This window comes from Panthera uncia (genome assembly GCF_023721935.1).
Source record: "Panthera uncia isolate 11264 chromosome C1 unlocalized genomic scaffold, Puncia_PCG_1.0 HiC_scaffold_3, whole genome shotgun sequence".
NCBI lineage: Eukaryota > Metazoa > Chordata > Mammalia > Carnivora > Felidae > Panthera > Panthera uncia.
In genome coordinates this window covers 9,264,544-9,286,542 of record NW_026057584.1, presented here as the reverse complement: position 1 = coordinate 9,286,542, position 21,999 = coordinate 9,264,544, and the positions used below count along the sequence as shown (strand labels likewise).

The 21,999-nt window shown below is 45.0% G+C and overlaps 1 protein-coding gene across 13 annotated transcripts in view; it reads left to right on the top strand.

Moving 5' to 3' along the window:
* Window positions 1-21,999, top strand: part of SP140 (SP140 nuclear body protein) — a 65,333-nt gene that overhangs the window by 9,237 nt on the left and 34,097 nt on the right. For 8 of the 13 annotated variants that reach the window (XM_049614761.1, XM_049614758.1, XM_049614752.1 and 5 more), the window contains 4 exons: window positions 5,487-5,680; window positions 14,950-15,033; window positions 17,435-17,566; window positions 19,673-19,756. In XM_049614761.1, the coding sequence (XP_049470718.1) occupies window position 5,680; window positions 14,950-15,033; window positions 17,435-17,566; window positions 19,673-19,756 (301 nt within the window). In that variant the 5' untranslated portion in view covers window positions 5,487-5,679. The remainder of the gene's footprint in view (window positions 1-5,486; window positions 5,681-14,949; window positions 15,034-17,434; window positions 17,567-19,672; window positions 19,757-21,999) is intronic. The other 5 variants (XM_049614754.1, XM_049614755.1, XM_049614756.1 and 2 more) reach the window with 3 other exon arrangements.

The window sequence follows — 21,999 nt, the reverse complement described above, 5'->3', positions numbered from 1 at the left end:
GATGGCGGGATTCTGTCTGCTTCTGCTTTCAACCCAATGAGATCTCACAAAATGTGTATCCTCTGGGAGATTCTACTGTACATGTGTGACAGAATGAGAGAGAAAAAGGGTAAATAACATTTTAGTACTATTATGAAAACAGTTTTCACCTTGGTCATACGTGAAAGGGTCTTACACAATCCCAGGGGTCCCTGGACCATACTTTCAAAATCACTATTTTAAAATAATTTTTAAGGGGCACCTGGGTGGCTCAGTCAGTTAAGCGTCCGTCTCTCGATTTCGACTCAGGTCACGATCTCACGGTTCATGAGATCAAGCCCCATGTTGGGCTCCGTGCTGACAGCACGGAGCCTGCTTGGGAGTCTCTCTCTTTCCCTCTCTCAGCCCCTCCCCTGTGCACGCTCTCTCTCTCTCAAAATATATATATGTATAAACTTAAAGTAATTTTTGAGATGTGCTTTTGTTTTCAAGGAAACTTTGCGGTTTTTAGACATCAGTAATTTAAGTGGTTTGAGTGCTGCCTTCTATTTCTTTTATAACAAAACTTTGCTGGTGTTGATATCTTGGTTCTCTCTCTCTCTCTCTCTCTTTTTTAAATGTTTTATTTATTTATTATTATTTAAAAAAAATTTTTTTTTAACGTTTATTTATTCTTGAGACAGAGAGAGAGCATGAACGGGGGAGGGGCAGAGAGAGAGGGAGACACAGGATCGGAAGCAGGCTCCAGGCTCCGAGCCGTCAGCCCAGAGCCCGACGCGGGGCTCGAACTCACGGACCGCGGGATCGTGACCCGAGCCGAAGTCGGACGCTCAACCGACTGCGCCACCCAGGCGCCCCAAATGTTTTATTTATTTTTGAGACAGAGAGAGACAGAGCGTGAGCAGGGGAGGGGCAGAGAGAGAGAGGGAGACCCAGAATCCGAAGCAGGCTCCAGTTTCCGAGCTGCCCGCACAGAGCCCGACGCGGGGCTCGAACTCAAAGCCGGCGAGGTCATGACCCGAGCCGAAGTCGGACGCTTAACCGACTGAGCCACCCAGGCGCCCCTCTTGGTTCTCTTACTGTAGCACATCATCGAATAATTTGTCCTGGAAAGACTGCATCGGTAAGGACAGACTAGATTATTCTACCAGAACATGCAATTCCGAGATCTTAGCGGGTCACTCACCTCTGCTTCAGAGAAGCTTCGCTCGGGACAGTGTGGGCTGCTGAGTGGCTGTCAGTGACAGCCACGGTGACCGAACGTTGGGTGACCACCAGAGATGGTGCAGGAGTACGATATTTTCTGAGCCCTTACGCGGCTATTCGTTTTTTATTTGAAGCGGAGTTGACACACAGCGTTACGTTAGCTTCAAGCGTGCATCGTGCTGTGGTTCACCACAGGGCACCTTGGCGAGTATCTTGTCTCCACACACGAAGAACGTATCTTTTTAGTCATTTCCTTTTACCTCTGAATCTATAGATTTGCATAACTGACATTTAAAATTTCACATTTAGGTGTTCCCCACCCCTCCCCTTCAGGGTTTTTACCAGCTATGTTCTGGGGAAATTCTCTCCTCGTTTTACATCCATTTTAGCTAGCCTTTTTTTTTTTTTTTCCTTTTATTTTAGCTCTCATTTTAAGTTTCCAGGCCTGCCGTCTCATTTTCTGATCTTTTCTTCATGGCATCCTGGGCGCAATATCTTCTCCCATTCGAACGACACTACTTGTTTTTTGGAAACTCTCTCGGGCTCCTGGCGCTATTTCTATTTACCCGGGGGTAATTTTTGTTCTTTGCTCACCTTGGTTCTATTCCTTCCTGAGGTAGGTTTGCACCAGTGTGTGTGGCCTATTGTTTGTTCCTACCTGAGGACCAGGCACTGAAGAGCTAGCTTGGAAATGTGTTTAAGGAGACAGGCTTGAAAAGCTGTGGGCTCGGCTGTGGGAATCCCAGATGCCTGAGGGTGAAGGCCTCTTTCTCTGGGGGCATCTACATTTTTAAGAAGGCACCTCTAGGGGCGCCTGGGTGGCTCAGTCGGTTGAGCATCCGACTTCGGCTCAGGTCATGATCTCACGGTTCATGAGTTGGAGCCCTACGTCGGGCTCTGGGCTGACGGCTCAGAGCCTGGAGCCTGCTTCGGATTCTGTATCTCCCTCTCTCTCTGCCCTGTCCCCGCTCATGCTCTGTCTCTCTCTCCCTCAAGAATAAATAAAACATTAAAAAAATTTTTTTTTTTTTTTTAAAAAGAAGGAGCCTCTAGCGTCTTGCCTGGCTGTGGGTCAGAAAGGAGCTGGGGGCAGATCCTTTAGTGTTTTGCCTTTCAAGCAATCCTGCTGGTTCCTGCTGGCATCTCCGTTCCAGGCCCACTGTTCTCAGGGCTGCAGGACACCCTCTGGGATTGTCTTCCGAAAGCAACAGCAGTGAGGCTCACACCTCTTTTTCTCTTTCGGACTTTGGCTTCATTTTCTCATCTAATTCTCTTCCCTTATACTTCTTCCGTTACTGTCATTTTAGGGAACCCTCTAGTCTAAGGGGAGCGCAACGCTTGTCCTCCGGCAACTATCTTTAACCAGAAGTTGTTGTTTTGTTTTTGTTTTTGTTTTGGAGAGAGAGAGGACGGAGAGAACCAGGGAAGGCCAGAGGGAGAGGGAGAGAGATGCTCAGTTCGCAAGATCTTGAGATCATGACCTGAGCCACAATCAGGAGTCTGCAGCTAAACTGCTTAACTGACTGAGCCCCCAGGGGCCCCTGTCTTTTTCTTTTTTAAAGGAATTCAGTGAAAGAATGGGTTTCATTCTATTCCAATGCATCCTTATAATGGGAGGTCCCAATGACCCTCTTATAATGGGAATAAACGTCTCCCAAGTGTTTACACCTTTTAGAATTACCGAGAAGACTCCCAAGACATCATCGGCAAAGGGAACCATTTTTCAAGTAAGAATCAGAATTACAAAGCTTTTTCAGTTTCAACATTATGGGTCACCTGGGTGGCTCGGAGGGTGAAGCCTCCCGTTCGGCTCCAGCCATGATCTCACGGGTTTCGTGGGTTCGAACCCCATGTGGGCCTCTGCATTTCCTGGCAGTGCTGAGCCTGCTTGGAATTCTGTCTCCCTGTCTCTCTCTCTCTCTCTCTCTCTCTGCCCCTCCCCCTCTCGTTCTGTCTCTATCTCTCTCAAAAATAAATAAGTAAACTTAAAGAAAAACATTAAAAAAAATTGGTTTTCCCAGGCACGGCCATAATGTTTGAAATGCAGGGGCCTTACAGGTCTCCGTGTACGGATAACACGTACGCAGGCAAGTTTAGATACAGAACGATGAGTCCTTGTTTTGAATATACACACAAGTCCCTATAGTCAACAGGAGAAAAACACATATTCCTGTGACTGTTGTTAATTGAAACTGAACCATAGGGGTGGGTGTCTTTGAGCTAATTTTATTACGTGAAATGTCACTCATTCCTGCCCCTGTGGGATGGAGAACTCTACCTCTCTTCCACCTTCCTTGAGATTTCTTCCGGTTGTTGGTAGCTAAGAAGACTTGCTGTTCCACTGCTCTCTCCACACTCAGCACCACACATCTTGTTCAAGCTTCCCCAAATCCTGTAAATAGACACTATTATTACTTCCGTTCTGGCAACCGAATCTCAGAAAGTTGGCCGAGGTTAGAGAAAGTGGCAAACCAGGATTTGTTAGCAAGCAACCTGCATCCAGAGCCTGCACCTGACTTTGTGAAGGTTCGTTATGAAATGGGCGAATTGAACGCGCTTTTTCAAAACTAGACCTTACCTTCCCTGTTTATAGTACCACACGGTGGGGTCAGTGAACAATCTGGAATCACCAAGAATGACCTTGCTCCGTCTGATGGAGGCAAACAGACAACAGAACACGTTAGGCAGGAGACTGTCAGGAGGAGTTTTCAGAGGTGATAACCAAGCTGTTCTTGAAAAAGAGTAGGCTTTTGCTAGGCAGAGACTATTCAATTAGTGTTTTGCTTACATAACATTATGTAGCAGAATAGCGTGATTTGCGCGGTTTCATCTAAGTCTGTGATTTCAGTTATATAATATATGGTGGAATCTCCAGAAACACACCAGACAGAATAGGATAAAGGGAAAGAACCCTGGGGCAGAGGTCAAGAGACCTTTTCTGCTTTGGTGCCAGATCGTATGCACTACACGCATTCTTCTAACTGCAGAAAATACTTCCTAACATAGACAAAACAAAATTAAGTTGGCTTTACACCCATATTGGCTGACATTTTGAAGTATGACAATACTTGGGGTCTACAAAGGTATAGAGGAAAAACTCTTGTGAAATCCTGGCAGGACTGTAAACTGACAAATCATTTTGAAAGAGAAGTTAGCAACCTAGAAGTTGGAAGGTACCGTACCCCAGTACTGGGCAATTCTCTTCTAGGTACAAATGCTAAAAAATTCTTGTTACGTGCACATAAGGAGCTATAAACAAGGGTGTTTACCAAAATACTACTCATAATAGCAAAAAAATTGGAATAGACCTACACATTTACCAGTAAAGGATTGTTAGGCAAATATTGTCTCTATTTATGTAAAATATTACTGCACAGCAATTAAAATGCCCTGGTTTGACTTAAAAATATCAATGTGGACACATTTAAATAAATAATACATGGAAAAAAGGCAAATACAGGCATACCTTGTTTAAAAAAAAAACTTGCTGTTCGGTAGTAGGTTCTGTGATATTCTCTTCGTTGGCTTTTTATTTTTTTTGTCTGTAAACTTTTTAAAACAAACAATCTGTATTGGTCAGGGTTCTCCAGAGAAACAGAAAAGACAAAATGTGTGTGTGTGTGTGTGTGTGTGTGTGTGTAACAGAGATTTATTGTAAGGAATGAGCTCATGTGAATATAGACGCTGGCAATTCCAAATCTGCCCTGTGGGCCGGCAGACTGGAGCCCCAGCAGAGTCGATGGTGCAGTTCCCATCTGAAAGCAGTCTATTTGTGAATTCCTTCCTACAGGGAGAGGTCAGTCTTTTTGCTCTAGGTGGGCCTTCAACTGATTGTATGAGGCCCACCCACATTATGGAGGGCCTGCTTGCTCAGAGCCATCCAGTTGAAATGATCATCTCATCCCCCAACACCCTTCAAGTGAGAAGGAAAGCCTGTAAGAACAGATAAAGAAGGCCAGCCAAGTGTCCCAGGCTGGATACCCCGTTTGCATGCTCTTTGCTTCTGTAATCTTGCTTGCCTCTTCCACCAGCCAACTGTCCCCATAGTGTCCCCCCTTTTTCCCTTGAGTCCCTGCAATCCCACCTACCTGTGCAGCTGATAGAAAGTTTCCAAGTACCTGGAATCTAGCCCAGCATAAAAGAAGGCCAGCACTGGGGCTCGGGGGCTCAGCCTTTGGAGGTGACTCTGCCGGGCCAGCGCCAGTGCAAAATAAACGGTCTTTTCTGATTCCCCGAGCGCGTGTTGCTTGTCTCTTCCTGTGTGCCAAGTATTGCTGTAACACTTTTGGTGCGTTGGCCAGGAAGACGACAGCCACGCTGACCCCTTGAGCCACCGTTGTCAGTGAGCAGCGGAGAGGCCACTCATTGCGGGCCCCCGCCACGGAAAGGAAGGCGCACCGACATTGATTTCACCGGACCCGGCAGTACCGGCCACTACTGCACTGGGACGGACTCCAGGGGGAACAGAAAAGACCTGTCCTAGGACATTGGAACAGTAAGTGTCCCTGGGGACTTCAGACGAATCCAGGCCCACCCCTGAGGCAGAAGGGGAGCTTAATCACCTCCCGGGCAATGTAGTCACTGAATAGAACAGGGAAGTCCTGGGTGGAAGTCTGTGATCTGTCTGAATGTGTGTGAGTGCCCGTGCTCCGTGAGCCTGAGTGGGTCCTACTCTGCGATTCTGTGATGATCTCATACGGCTCAAGGCAGAATCAGGTCTTCAGAGGCCTGATCTGAGTCAGGGGTTTATACCCCTGCCAATGCTAAGAGGCATTTAATCCCCATGAGGGGCGTGGCCAGGCAGAAGAACCGACCTCTTCCCTGTTTGTCCTGCGACACTGTTCATTGGGAGGGACCCATCTAGGATACCAGGATGGGGAAAATTCCTCAAAATCAACTGTTTTGGAGTGTATGATTAAGAATTTTAAAAAGGGAGGGGCCCTGGGGTGGGGGGGCTCAGTCGGTTAAGCATCTGACTTCAGCTCAGGTCATGATCTCATGGCTTGTGAGTTCGAGCCCCGCATCAGGCTCTGTGCTTACAGTTCAGGGCCTAGAGGCTGCTTCAGGTTCTGTGTGTCTCTCTCACTGTCTGCCCCTCCCTGCTCATGCTCTGTCTCTCAAAAATAAATAAACATTAAAAATTCTTTTAAAAAAAGAATTTTAAAAAGAGATTTTCAGGTGGCTATGGGTCAAACTGACCCATGGGAAATTATGCACCCTCTGCGAATTAAAATGGTCTATGTTCTGTGTAGGCTGGTCCCCTGAGGGCACCCTAGAGGTTCCCACGGTCCGAGCTGTTTATAAGGTAATTACTGGGGACCCCAGCCATCCAGATCAATTCCCATACATCGACCAATGGCTGGAAATAGCCCAAGTCAAGCTTCTTTGGGTCTAGTTCTGCATTAATAGTAAGTGACAATGTAAGGTTTTAGTGGCGCAGGCCGAAAGAAGACCTCACAGCAAAAAAACCCCACTGCCCCATCCTCCAAGAAAATTCAGAAGTCCTTCCTTTCAACCACCATATGCCTCCAGGACCCCATCAATTGAGGGAGGAGAACCTCAAGTGCCTGAAAGTTCACCCCTGTCGGTTTCGCCTCTGCCAGTGGCCAATCTGTCCCAACAGGGACATCTCAACCGGTAGGCAGATACCTTAGGTCCTTGATTCAAGGTCCAAGGCCCCCAACAGCAAGCAGATGCCATAGCAGGTGACTAGGGGGTCTCCAGAAAATAGGCTTCGACGGGACCCTACAAGAGGGGACATCAGTTTTCTACTACCAACCGTTCTCCACTACTGACCTCCTCAATTGGAAACACCACAGGCTGTCCTGCTCTGGAAAGCTGTAGGTGATGAGAGATCTAGAATCCAGATTCCAGATTCACCGCCCTGCCTGGGTTGACTGTAAGCAGCTTCTGCTCACTCTTTTCAACATGGAAGAGCACCGATGAAGCGTCACCGAAGGGGAAAAAAAAAAAAAAAAAAATGGCTCCAGACTCAGTCACCAGATGGACAACTAGAAGTTGAAGCTTGGGCACCGGAGGCTATGCCCAAAGAGTATCCCTGCTGGGACCCAAACACAGAAGCCGGAAGGGCCAGATTAGAAAGATACCGACTCTCCTCCCTCCAAGGAGTAAAAGCAGGGGCCAAAAAGCCCACCAACATGGCAAAGGTATCTGAGGTCCTACAAAAGCCAGAAGAGAGCCAGCTTACTTCTAGGAAAGATTATGTGACGCCTTCAGAGTTTATACTTCGTTCGACCCAGAAGCCCCCGAAAACCAGTGCATGGTCAATGCTGCCTTTGTGGGACAGGCCCAAAGTGACATTAGACAGAAGCTCCAAAAATTGGAAGGATTTGCTGGAAAAGAATGCCACTGAACTGATGGAAATCACCAACAAGGTTTTTGTAAATTGGGATTGAGCTGCCAGAAAGGAGGCAGACTGAAGAATGAAACAAAAGGCAGTTCTCCTGGCTGCAGCCTTGGGAAGACCACCACATCTGGAATGGACCCCACAGAAACCACGAGGGATTCAAGAACAAAAAAGAAGGGTGCTACTGGGATGGGATCAATGTGCCTGCTACAAAGAATTTGGACACTGGAAAAATGAATGCCCCAGTGGCCAAAAGGGAAAACCAAAAACTTCCACTCCACTCAGCTGCTACCAACCAGAACCACCCAAGGCTGACCTGATCAGACAGGCAGGAATGGACTCTGATTAGGAGAGACCAGGCTCTATCCAACTGGGCCCCCATGAACCCATGGTGAACATGAAGGTAGGGGGCCAGAAAAGAGACTTCATGGTTGACACTGGGGTTGAATACCCTGTGATGACACACAAGGTGGCACCTCTGTTGGCTTGAGAAGTCACCATCGTAGGAGCCACTGGGATGCAAACCCGAAGGCCATTTTGTGGTCCTGACAATGCTGGCTGAGGGGTCACCAAGTAGTTCATGAATTCTTGTATTTACCCAACTACCTGGTCTCACTGTTAGGTAGAGACCTCTTAGCCAAGCTGGGAGCAGAAATACTTTCACTTCAGATGAAAAGACACAACTGTGCCTAAACGAAAAGGCCCAACCCACGATTTTATCCTTGACGATATCATAGGAAGAAGAGTGGAGGTTACATATTTCTCCTCCCGATGAGCCAACCGTGGCCCCCGAGGTAGAAGCTGAGTTCCCTTCAGTTTGGGCAGAAGAGAACCTCCCTGGTCTGGCAAAAAAACACCCCCCAATATTAATTGACCTAAAGCCTGGGACCCAACCTGTCAAAATATGCCAATATATGGCCCCATGGGAGGCACACCTGGGGACCCAGACACACTTAAACAGGCTACTCAAATGGAGATTTCTAAAAGGGTGCCAGTCCCCACGGAATACTCCCCTGATGCCTGTGAAAAAGCCTGGGACAAATGATTACCACCCTGTACAGGACCCAAGAGCCATTAATGAAGCAGTCATAATGCTACATTCAGTGTTTCCTAACCCATACACTCTACTAGGACTCATACCCTCTGAGGAAGGATAGTTCACAGGTCGAGATTTAAAGGACACCTTCTTCTGTCTCCAGCTAGAACCTAATAGGCAACCCCTATTTGTCTTTGAGGGGAAAACCCCGCCACAGGAACAAAGGAACAATTCTCTTGGACTAGACTGCCTCGAGGATTCAAAAATCCACCAACCTTTCTCAGTGGGGCCTGGCTTCTGACTTAGCCAGGTTTCCAGGACAGGACCTAGTATGTGTCCTCCTCCAATATGTGGATGATTTCTTGCTAGCCAGTCCCACGCAGACCCAATGCTGGGAGGGAACCAGGGCCCTACTCAAGCCACTACCAGAGGTGGGATGCTGGATGTCAATGAAAAAGACACAGATTTGCCAACAGGAAGTTAAATATTTGGCATTACCCAAGGCAAATGGATGCTGGGAGCCAAAAGAAAACAGGCAGTCTGTGCCATTCCAGTTCCCACTACCTGCCGGCAGGTCTGAGAGTTTCTGGGAGCAGCAGGATTCTGTTGGATATGGATGCCAGGGTTCTCAGAGTTGGCCAGACCTCTATACGAGACACTAAAGGGGGAAGAAAGGGGATCCCTTTTCTGGGGCCCTAATCAAGAAAAGGTGTTCACAGACATAAAAATGAAATTCACAGAGGCACCAGCCTTGGGACTCCCAGATGTATCACGAGATTTCAACCTGTTCATGCATGAAAACGATGTGGGTGGCCCTGGGGGTTCTAACCCAGGAATTGGAACCTGGCAGAGACCAGTGGCATACCTTTCAAAACAGATTGACTCAGTTGCAGCGGGATGGCCACCCTGTTTGAGGGCACTGGCAGCCACCACACTTTCAACCAAGGAAGCAGACAAACTCACATTGGGGCAAAACCTAAACATTGAGGTTCCCCATTCAGTTATTACCCTGATGGATGCCAGGGGGAAACACTGGTTAACTCATGCTTGGATGACACAATATCAGGGACTACTATGTGAAAACCCATGAGTAATATTGGAAGCCATAAAAACCCTAAATCTTGCCACTTCCTGGCCTGCAGCAGCAGGGCTCCCCAGAGCATGATTGCCTAGAAGTACTTGATGAGGACCATTCTAGTCAACCCGACCTATCAGACAGGCCCTTACGAAATTCTGACCTCATCATATACACAGACAGCAGCAGCTTCATGAGCGAAGGCAAAAGATATGCTGGCTATGCAGTGGTCTCTGATTTTGGGGTCACAGAAGCAAAGGTCCTTCCACAAGATGGTCAGCCCAAACATCAGAACTGTGGGCCCTAATGAGAGCACTAGAACTCAGTAAAGACAAATGACCAACATACACACTGACTTACTCTATGCCTTCACCACTCTACACGTACATGGGAGAGAGGACTATACAAGGAGAGAGGACTCTCTATACAAGGAGAGAGGACTTTTGGTAGCAAGAGGAAGAGAAATAAAAAATCAGGAAAGAATCCCAAAACTATTAAGAGCAGTCTGGGAGCCAAGGGAGGTAGCAGTCATCTACTGCAAGGGACACCAAAGAGGAAAGGACTCAGTGTCGGAAGGTAACCGACACTAGCCCACCAAGTGGTTCTCCAACAGCGTGAGCTCACCCACCTGGGAAAAACTGCCCTTGAAAGCTTACTACGATGTACTTGCTCAGCTCCCATCCCTCTGTGCCTCGATCTCTCAATGCTTCCTCTTCAGCACTCAAAATAACACCAAACAAGCCCCTACTGGGCCCACGGGAATCCGACACTATGGTCAGGCACCCTTCGAAGATTTGGAGGCAGACTTTATCAAAATAAGACCCAGTGGAGGATACAAATTTCTTCTGGTACAGGTATGGAATGTCATTAACCCATAGGCTCAGACAATGTCCCAGCTTTCGTGGCCAAGGTGGTGCAACAAGCAGCCCAAACCCTAGGTATCCAATGGAGCTTACATGCAGCCTACTGGCTCCAGAGTTCAGGGAAAGTGGGCCATCTGAACTGGACCCTTAAATCACAGTTTAAGTAAATCATGGCAAAACTATGTCAGGAAATTAACTTGCCCTGACCAGATATACTACCCCTAGCTCTTTTCCTAGCATGTTGTATACCCCGGACAAAAAGAGGATTCTCCCTATTCGAGATCCTATATGGAAAGCCCCCTTCACTAGTCAAATTCAAGGGCGACCTGACAGAGCTAGGGAATTTAGAAATACAAAAACAAGTACAAGGATTAAGGAAAACTATATTTGAGATACATAGATGGGTGACAGACAGGATTACCCATTTCCCTAGGAATAACTGGGCACGCTCGCAAACCTGGGGATCAGGTTTGGATAAAAGATTGGAAAAGGAGACCAGTCAAACCTACCTGGAAGGGACCCTATTTAGTTGTGCTAACCATGCCCACAGCCATCAAGGTTGCAGGACTAACCGCCTGGATCCACCATTCTTGAGTAAAGGCAGCCCATCTGTCACCTGACAACCACTTTGAATGCTAACCAGAACAATCCTCTACAGATCATTCTTAAGAAGACAGCGGATTATCAGCAGCCAGCAGCCAACACCTGAGAACTTTCTGTAACCAGAAGCTTGAGGAAATCACCAAGCAACTTAAATGAACTACAGCAAATCGTTGTCTCTCGAATTTCATTGTCATTCCCTACCTATTTCTCTTCCCATACTGGTTGTTATCCTCTTTGCTGTGGGGCTTACCCAAGTTATTCCCTCAGATTGGCACCTCAGTCACAAACCTTGTTAGCCTTCCTCTACTTACTAGTGTCAGGATGCCTTATTCTTCTTAGATGTATATGTATGTATATATGTGTGTGTACGTATGTATATGTATATGATCTGAGTTGTGATTGATGTCCTTCTCTGTATGTTTGTTTTCTGCCTTTATATCCCCAGGATGGAATCACTCCCACTGATGCTGAATCAGCCTTGTCTCCTATCCCCATTGTGTATATTCCCGTTCCTAACATTCTCAAAAGGGATCTTTTCATCTTACCAACCGTGTTCTTGTTCCACTTACCACTGCCCTTCTTGGAACTTTCCTCCCTGACTGGAGGGATGTGTCAAAGCATCTTCTGATGTCTTTTGCCTCCAGGAGGGACAGCCTTATGTTACAGGCCCAGATTGCCCTGACTGTTACCCTGCTCTCCCTCCCTCTGCTCGTATTCCCTCCCCTGTTGCTCCTCCCCCTGTTCCTACTCCTCCCCTTGGTCCTCTGGGCCTAAAGGATGAGATAATACTACCACCATGCCCCTGTGCCACTGTTTACCCCCACATGCCAGGAAGATGCTCTGATGCCAGGAGGATTACTCCCTGTAACAGAAACAGGAGAACTTGCTGGATGGGAAAATTAAAAATGAGACGCTATTGGGGGCTGCCTGATCCGACCTGCCCTGATATCCCCCATGACTGTTGGGTCACCTCTGACCCAACCTATCAGCCTCTACCTACACTTGAATCGGGCAAACCAGTTGCTTTAGATCCCCACCTGGACCAGATGTTGAGTGCAACCCATTGCCTCCTCAGTGATACCAATCCCAGCCTGGCCAGAGCCTGCTGGCTCTGCTTGTCCACAGGACCCCCTCTTTACGCAGCTACTCTGATAACACAGGCAACTATAAATGTTACCTTGTTAGCTAAAGACCCAGACCCCCACATTGAGACCTGTACTAACAGGAGTTGAACTGTCCCAAACAGCTCCCAGGTGCCTGAGAAACAAAATGGGAACAGAGCCAGTTGGCAATCTGACCATCGGCCAGTGCAACCAGACTCTTGACGGTCAAGAACATAGTCATCTTCCTACAACCCAACACTGGTGTTGTCCCCTCTCAGGGCTTTTCTTTGTATGTAGGACAGATGCCTATCTGTGTCTACCAGCCATTTAGATGGGCATCTGTACCCTGGCCTTCCTTACTCCTCAGATAAACATTGTTCCCAACAGTCAGTCTCTTATAGTGCCCTTGGCAGTGTATACTCAATCAAAAAGAGCCATTCAAGTCATCGCCCTGCTGATTGCTTTTCTTGAGTGACTGCTACATGCCAGACACAGAGAGTACAGTGGTGAAGAAAATACACATGACCCGTGTCCTCATGAAACTTACAATTAGTGGGGGTGACAGATGTTAACCAAGTAACCCCACAATAATTGCTCAGCCAGGACCTGAATTTGCTGAAACATAGGATTTGAATCTCTACTTTTTTTGGGGGGTGGGGGGGAAGGCATGAAGTATATGCTTTTGTAAGAAAGGAGGAAGCATCTGTTACTTGTAGACATGTTCAAAGATTAAGAGATTTTCTTTGTCTTAGAAAATTTGTCACTTGGTGCAGTTGTGTGCCAACTGACTTCTCCAGACAAACAGTGGAGATGTCACAAGAGAAGCCCAGGAAATACCCAAGGCTTGGGGAGGGGAAGCTTGTGAAAGCCACTGAGCATGAGCAACACAGTGGACTGACAGAATGGTGTGGCTGAAAATACCGCCTGGGAGGGAATGTTTGGAAGCTAATTCTGAGAAGGGAAGTTGGTTGGGGATTTTTGAGGGTCCAACGCCCAGTGCCAAGAGATCTGAAGCTTATTATTTGGGAAATAAAGAGGTAGTGAAGGATTTTTAAGCAGAGAAAAAGTAAAAGAAGTCAATATAAAGAATGGGATGTGCTGATTTGTGAAAACCGTATCTTGTTGAAAATAAAAGCGATCATATTTCCATGCTATGAGGTATCCAAGTCAGAAAAAGGAATAAAGGAAGTCAAATACCTGGTCATAAATTTGAAGTTAGCGTTATATGTGTAACCAGGATGGCCCCAGATCATGGTTATGAAGGAATGGCAGTTACTGTTACTACTCACATCTCAGGGGCTCAAATCCTCTCCATGCACTGTGGGGATCCCCTTCCCTGGGCCTCAGCACCCACATCACATGTGTTAGCTTTTGGGGCTCCCTGCGCTGAGGCTCACGGCAGCACTGTCCACCTGCCCCCAGGGAGGTCACTACTGGCATCTCCTAGACCCTGGTGTTCAAGGGAACTGCAGGTCAGTAGCCCAAAGCCAAGAAAGTGGTAGGAGGGTTGTACAATGTGCAGAGAAACACCTGTGCTTGGGCCCCCCTCTGTGTTCCCAAGACCTCTGACTCACACAGCATTTGCCCCCATGTCCTCCTTCAGACAAGAATATGGCAGCTTTACCAGTAGGTGTCCCAGGAAGTTTGCCTGGACAAGGAGTCAACATGTCCTGGGGATGGCAGAAGCATCTGTTGTTCCAATAAAACCTTTCTACCTTCACCCCCACCCTACTGCCCTGACCCTGCAGTGGGTATTGCCTCCAGGAGGTGTGCTCTGGACAGCTGTCTTTCTTGGCCAGCATCTTTCTCTATTTCTTGGACTTTTTTCCTCATGTTTTGTCAGTCTTCCTTTTCCACCTGTCTTTGCTGAGGTACCTTGAAATGCAGCTGCGAAGCGGGGGTGCCCTGAGCTGGTTTTCTGCATTTTGTGTGATCACTTTCTGGGTCACTGGTACAGCTGTGATATTCACTTTCTGTTGTGCCTTTCAAACAATATGCACTTCTTGTTTGTGCCTTACAGAGTGTCTTGTTGTTACCTGTGTCTCTCCCTACCCATCCCACCCCAGGAAAATGCTAGTTCCTCTTCACTGTTGTGTTTCTTTGTAACCAGCTCATCTTCCTTCCCTGATCTAAGATCCCCTTCCTCCCTCCCTTCTTCCCTTCCCTTTCCTTCATTTACTCTTTCTTTCTTTCTTTCTTTCTTTCTCTCTCAGTCTCTTTATTTCTCTCTTTCTCTCTTTCTTCTCTCATTTCTTTGCTTTGTTGTTTCTTTTCTTTAAAACCTCCATCCTTAAAAGATGTTGGGGCTTTCTTTTTTCATATAGGTCTATTTCTCTATAAACTACTTTTCTCTGGCTGAAATGCCTCTGCTTCTTCTCTCTTCCTAGTTGCACGTAGAACTTACAAAACACAGTCCATATATATTATTTATTTTTAATGAGCTTTCATTGGTCTCTGGTCAGTCTAAACTATTTACAACTTTTCCATCATCCATCCTTTAAGTCCTGTGAGGCACATCTTGATGTAGAGCAGATGTAGGATTCCAGGAGCAGCATCAGTCTCTGGTCCTGTGAGACCCACTGAAGCCCAGGGTTCCCTGAGGGCTGGGAGGCTCCTGCTGAACTGCCAGAGTCAGGGCTGTGCCAGGTGTGTAGTTGTGAGAGGAAGCACCTGGTCACCACCGGAGGGCTCTAACTGCCTTTCCTTACTCTTCCCAGTGATTTATGACAACTTCCATTATGAAGCCATTGATGAAGAAGAGACAAAGGAGATGCTCCATTTCCAAGTACACCATAAGCTAGGTACTTGTGACTCAATAGAGACTTGTTCTTTCATCTGCTGAGCAGAAAGGCGAGCAGAGATCAGGGGGCCGAGATTCTGGGTGGACAGTGCACCATGGGGAGGGGTACAGAAAGAGATGGGGAGCCAGAACACGGATGGCGATATGGGATCCCAGCTAACCCACCAGGTGTGGAATCCAAAAATTTTGCCAGGCAGGTAAGACCACTCAGAATATGGAACGGGAACGCACAAGAGCAGGTCTTACTGTGACCATGAGGCAGAATTAACGGGAGGAGCTGACAGTGGTTAACTGTGAGTTAGACATTCAGTAGATCTGGGAAGTGGTAAGGTTTGCCACCAGGTAACAGGTCCAAAGAGAAAGGGAAGAAGGAACTGCTATAAATGCTTCTGCCAATAAAAGAAAAGAGGGAGAGGGAGGGTTGTAATTATGTGCAGAAGAGAACATGGAAGGAGTGGTTCTGTGTAGAAAAGAGAGGAAAATGGAAAATAGTGTAAAGGGGAAAAGAGAATTAAAGGCAGTAATCACTTTAACAGTGACAACAGTAGTGATACCTTTCTCAGACCGCTAGGCATAAGGTCAGCCCTTCCCATGAGGCAAAATATTCCTCACATACGAACTATATACTTAAAAAATTTTTTTTAACGTTTGTTTATTTTTGACCAAGATTGAGAGAGCAGGGGGGTAGCGGAGACAGAAAAAGACAGAGGATCTGAAGTAGGCTGTTAACTGACAACAGAGAGCCCAATGTGGGGCTTGAACTCATGAATCATGAAATCATGACCCGAGCCAAAGTCAGACACTTAACCAACCGAGTCACCCAGGTGTCCCTGAACTATGTACTTTTGTAAACAATAGCCACTGTTTCCAGCTTTTCAATCATTCTTTTGTTCCTATTCTTAACAATAATTAATTGTTAAATTATAACATATACACCATTAATACTGAAAATTATGATTTCTTGCTAAGTTACTATAACTCTGTTTTCCCTTTACAAGTACTCCTCATCATCCTATGATACTCCCTATCATAGGGCTTTGTTATTCCCATTTTCCAGAAGAAACTGAGGCATGAGGATGGTTAGTGATTTGTGCAAGGTCACCTGACTGATCTAGGACTTGAACCCTCTCCTACGTGCCAGCCAAGGGCAAACATGCTGAGGCTTTGCTGCTGGGCTTCACCTCTGGCTCTACCTCTTGCTTACTTGGGCGAGTTACTTAATTTCTGTGTTCCAATGTATAAATTGAAGCTATAAATCTGTCTATAAATCTATTCTAAAATAAGGTTGTTGGAGAATTTAATGATTTAATTGATATGAAGCACTTATAATAATTTGTGGCACAAAGCAATTGTTATATGCTTACTACCTTTATTATAATGTGTTTCTGATTCCAACACCTGGACATTTAACAATGCTCCAAATTTGAAGACTTTTCTCCTCTGATGCCCACTGAAGAGAAAGTTATTTCTCAGACTAGAGTAGCAGTAAGTGAAACAGTGTTTAAGACCAAGAAAAGGTCTCCATCCTCAAGCCAAATGCCTACAAAGAATTATTTATTTGTTAAATGTTGATTTTCCCCCCTTGCAAATGATCAATGTAAGAAAAACCACAGACTATAACCAGACTTATAGAATACCATTAATATACATCCTTTCATTTGTATTTATATCTCAGTATATATTTTTCAATGTATTAATGCATTTATATAAAACTTGGATCTATTTTAATAATCACAGTTGTCACAAACTATGGGTCTGCAGTTCTCTCTTGTCCAGCAAGAGAGCAGATGCAGAATTGAATACAAGAGAGGCTAATGTCTGGGAGGAGACAAGACCCCAGAGCAGAGGTTTTGTCTCCGTATTTATTGAGCTCACAAGATATTATCCACGTGGTGAACGAGAAGAAAACAGGATGTTACACACATGAACAAGGAGAAAACAATCAGACAGTAATTGTTAACTTGTCTATGTAAGAAGCAAAGGGTTTGGGAGGCAAGGGGAGTTTGTGATCAGAGTACAATAGTATATTGGCATCAGATGGAAAGTACTTGTGATCCTATTACAATATCTAGCTAACCTCAGGCGTTTTTGCCCCGTGGTGGTGGCTTTCCACCCTAAGTTTTTTTCTAACCCATGTATGTAAGTAGAACCTATTTCCCCACATACAGTTATTCTTTTGAATGAAATAAAATTGCTAAAAGCCTAAAAAGTACATTAAAAAGTACAAAGCACGTCAAAAATAATTCCAGAGATTCATCTACTGAGGCTAGTAGGAATGAGAATGGGATGGTAGAAGGGTCAGTGATAGTTATTAGAAAAGAGTAAAAGAGGCTCATCATGGAAGGGAGGGAAACGAATTCTTGAACGTTCCTGATGTCATCTTGGTGATGCCCTGCTTGTAGCTGGAATCCCAGAGCAGCTCAGTGATGGACAACAGATGAACATAATGGAAGGAGATTCATCTCATGACCCAAATGACACCGTAAGAACTGAGGAAATGGAAAATAAACGTGCCCAAGAATTTGAACAAACAGGTAAGGTTGACTGGCAGTCCAATATTTTCCCGGGTGACTGTGACCTATGGCACATACAGGCAGAGGTACAAGCTGTGTCATGTGTTCATAGTTTAGAAAGAAGGCTCCAAGGAGCCATGAGTGGGTCAGAGGCATAGACCAGAGCCTGAGGCAAAGAGACATTTATTTACCAAAAAAGGGTGTCTGGTTCCTGTGGCAAAGCAAAGAAAGAAAAGACCACAGAGAGGCAGGGAGGGTAGGATGCTGGAATAGCATAGGCAGAGAGGCTAAAAGAGAAAATCTAGAGATGTTCCATGGAAAAAAGAAACCTCCACTCCTACTTCACACCATCCACAAAAAGTAATTCACCTTGGATCACAGATTTACAAGTTAAGGCTAAAACTATAAAACTTCTAGAGGAAAAAACAGGAAAGTACCTTTGAAAGCTTACGGTAGGCAAAAATGAATTATATAGATCACAAAAAACATGGATTACAAAAGAAAAACTTGGCAAACTAGACTTCGTCAAAATTAAAAACTTGTGCTTTTCTAATGACACCATTAAGAAAAGGCAAAAGCAAGTCAGAGAGAGGGAGAAAGTATTTGCAATACACACACCTGACAAAAGATTGTACCCAGAATAAAGAACTCCTATGAACAAATAATAAGACACCTACTAATTCAAAAAATGGACAGGAGATTTGACCTGATAACTTCACTACAAACAATAGAAAATGGCCAGTAAGTATATAAACAAAGTGTTCAATGTCATTAATCATCAGGGAAATGCAAATTTGAACACACAAGTTACCATTTACTCCCTAAAATTGCTGAAATGAAAAAGACTGACAACACGTTGGTGAGAGAGTGGAGTGATTAGAACTCCATACGTATATTTTTGGTAGGAATGTAAGGCGATATGATCACGTTGGAAAACTATTTGTCAGTCCCTTATAAAGTTAAATCTAACCTGTGACTCAGTCATTTGACTCCTAGGTATCTTACTCATGAGAAATGAAAACTTATGTTCACACACATATTTGTACAAAGATGCCTATAGTAGCTTTATTCCTACCAGCTAAAATATGGAAACATCCATAAATAAACTATGATACATTTACAGAGTGGAATACTATTCAGCAATAAAAAGGAATGAACTAGGGGCGCCTGGGTGGCTCAGTCGGTTAAGCATCCGACTTCAGCTCAGGTCATGATCTTGCAGTCCATGAGTCCAAGCCTCACTTTGGGCTCTGTGCTGACAGCTCAGAGCCTGGAACCTGCTTCAGATTCTGTGTCTCTCCCTCTCTCTCGCTGCCCCTCCCCTGCTTACACTCTGTCTCTTGTCTCTCTCAAAAATAAATAAACATTTTTTTTTAAAAAAAAGGAATGAACTACTAGTATATGAAACAACATGGATGAATCCCTAAAACATTATAGTTGACTCCTTAATATCTCAGGGGGCAGGGGCTCCAACCCCCTGCACAGTTGAAAATCCACATATAACTTTTGACCCTTCAGAAACTTAATTACTAATGGGCTACTGTCGACTGGATGCCTTTCCACTAAATAAGTGGTCAGTTAACACACAGTTTTATGTTATAAGCATTCTATACTGTATTCTTATAATAAAGTAAGCTACAGAAAAAAATTTATTTAAAAATTCATAAGAAAGAAAATACAAGTGGACCCACGGAGTTCAGACCCATGTTGTTCATGAGTCCAATGTACATTGAGCAAAAGAAGCCAGTCACAAGCATACATACTGTGTAACCCTTTTTATATGAGCATCAGGACAGATAAGTACAGTTCCAGAAAGGAAGTTCTTCTTAATGGTGATAAAAATCAGAACAATGGCTGCTTACAGTGGGTGGAAACTGACTTGAAATCAGCATAAGGGAACTCTCTGGCATGGTGGAAATGTTCCAGATGTTGACTGTGGTGTTGGTTACACAGCTCTTTTACACTTACTTAAGTTAGGTGCATCTGCATGAAAAAGAGGCAAGCAAGATTTTGTTGAGTCCCAGGTGGGGTCCTTGGAGCTTGAATATCAGAGTTCAGCTTGAGCACACAGGGGTCTCTTCTCCGGTCACTGTCTAAATTCTGCCATTTTCTTGTCCTCTTCTTCAGAGTTCTGTGAACATTCACTTCTCCGAATGAATAATTTCAGTGTGCCAGAAGAGAGACTCAACTTACTGTCATATGTGGGACAAGGTAACTATTATTCATGTTACAATTTGGTATTAAATCTTTATTTTCTTGTCTTCATGGGAGCAAAGGCTGCATTTTGTCTCCTACCCCAGGTCTCTTCTAGTGTCTGCTTCTACTGGCCCTTACCTGCCCACAGATGTGACAGAGACTATGGGCAGAGAAATCTAAGCTCCTCGGTAGAGACAGTATTTGGTGATGGAGATTATAGAAAGAGAAAGTGGAAAAGGTAGCTAGGGGTAATAGAAAACAAATTACATAAAGAGATCCAATTTTCCAAAAGGAACATAAACTCCAGGGTGGGGAAGGGGGATAATTTTCAGTTAACTTCAAGAGACCAACTGAGAGGAATTTGGAGGTAGCATGCCATGTCCAGTCCACGTGGGAAAACTTCCCCCTGGGGCTGGCCAGTGGGGTAGACCCCATACTGTAGTCAAAGTCCCAGAGTGGAGTGAGTGGTTGAGACAGCAAGAGTGGGGAGCCTGGAGGATGCCAGTGCACAGATAGACTGAAGGTCAAGGTAAAGTGGAAGAAACAGCAATGACAGGGAGGAAGCAGAGACATAGTAGAAAAGAGAGAAACTGAAATATGGCTCAAGGATCAGAGGTAAAAAGAGAGAGAAAACATAAGGAAAGAGAAATATGGAGAGGAAAGTAAGTACTAGGAAGTGGAGAAAGCCAGGGAAAAGCAAAGGCACTTATGCAGAGAGAGTAGATGGAAACTAGGTGAAAGGTAAACAGAGGATAACGGGGAAGAGGAACAGGTTGGGATGCTGCAGGTTTGAGGCCAGAGCACTGGATAGAAATGCCTTTGGACACAAGGGCTGACGACATTAGCTGCGAGTTTCCAGATGAAACTGTCCCTAATTATCAAAGTGACACTTACAAAATGTCACACTGCAATAAGCCTCTCCCTGAACATTCCAGTGATTCCCAAGACCAAACCTCCACCCTAGCTTATCTTCAGAGCTCATTTATCCGTGGACCTGAAGACCAGGGGCATGATAGATCCCTACACTGATATTCGTTCAAGAACCTGAAACTTGGCACTTCTAGAACCAAAAGCATTGTTCGCTCTTCATTGTTCAAGCTAGAGCCAATTCCTCAGCATTCTTTCCCTCATGATAGATCACTGTTGACCCGTGTTTTTTCAAGTTGGAAACCTAGCAGTTTGCCCCAGACTCCTCTTGCCCTCAATGACATGCCTGTTACTGCTCCAACATGGTCATTTCTTCTTCAGAATATCTCCCACCTGTCCACTGTCCATCTATCACATTCCCAGGGCAGAGTCTCTAACCTATGTCTCTGTCACTATTGTTGTTCTCAGAGGCAGACTTCTGCCTACCTCCTTCCTCCAAACTTATGCCCATTTAATGTATTATTTGCACTTCAACTAAATGGGGCATTTGAAAATAAAAATTAAATTGTATTACTTTCCTTCTAAGGAATAATAAGAAGTATTTCTTACTTTTAAATACCCCAAGGATTAAATAAATGTTTCTTTCAATGGGGTCCAAGGTCACCTATAGTGAGCCACCTGCCTGTTTCTCCATCCTCATCACCTGCCTCCTACATTACTACTTCAAGATAGAATAAACTTTCTTCCCTAATAATTTTAAATGTTAAATATCTCTTTCATATCTGAGCCTTTTCATATGCCTTACTTAGGATGGTCTTTATGTTCTGCTGTCCTCTATTTACCCTTCTCCACTCTGGGTAAATCCTATTTAAAACATACCACCCTAGGGAAGATTTTCTTTAGAGAAAGCTAGACAACTGAGAGGAGCAACCAAGGGACAAAGGGTAGAAAAGGAATAGAAGTTTCAGAGAAAACAAGGGAAAAATTCGCAGAAACAGAGAACAAGAGAGAAGCACAATGAGAGAAAGAGAAGCTCCAAGAGATGGCAGCAGAACAGAGGCAGAGATTGGTAAGATTGACAGAATCACATGGAAAAGAGAAGAAGTAGAAAAAGAACGATGTGTAAGAAATGGAAGATTTTCCCATGATGAGTGAATTATTCTCTGTTTCCAGGGAAAGCTACTGAAGGGAAGGCAACCTCAGGTCTGGGCTGTTGTTTTGTGGAGTGGAGCATACTTGGTTTTTGTTATTTTCTTGCTGTGAGTTCTCTTTGGTCATAAATTGAGATGTCTGTGAGATTTCATTCCTTTCTGCTGAGGACAACAAGGCTGTTGGGAATAAGCTTAGGAATCCCCTAGGCTTACACCAATGGGTTCACAAGGCATAAAGAA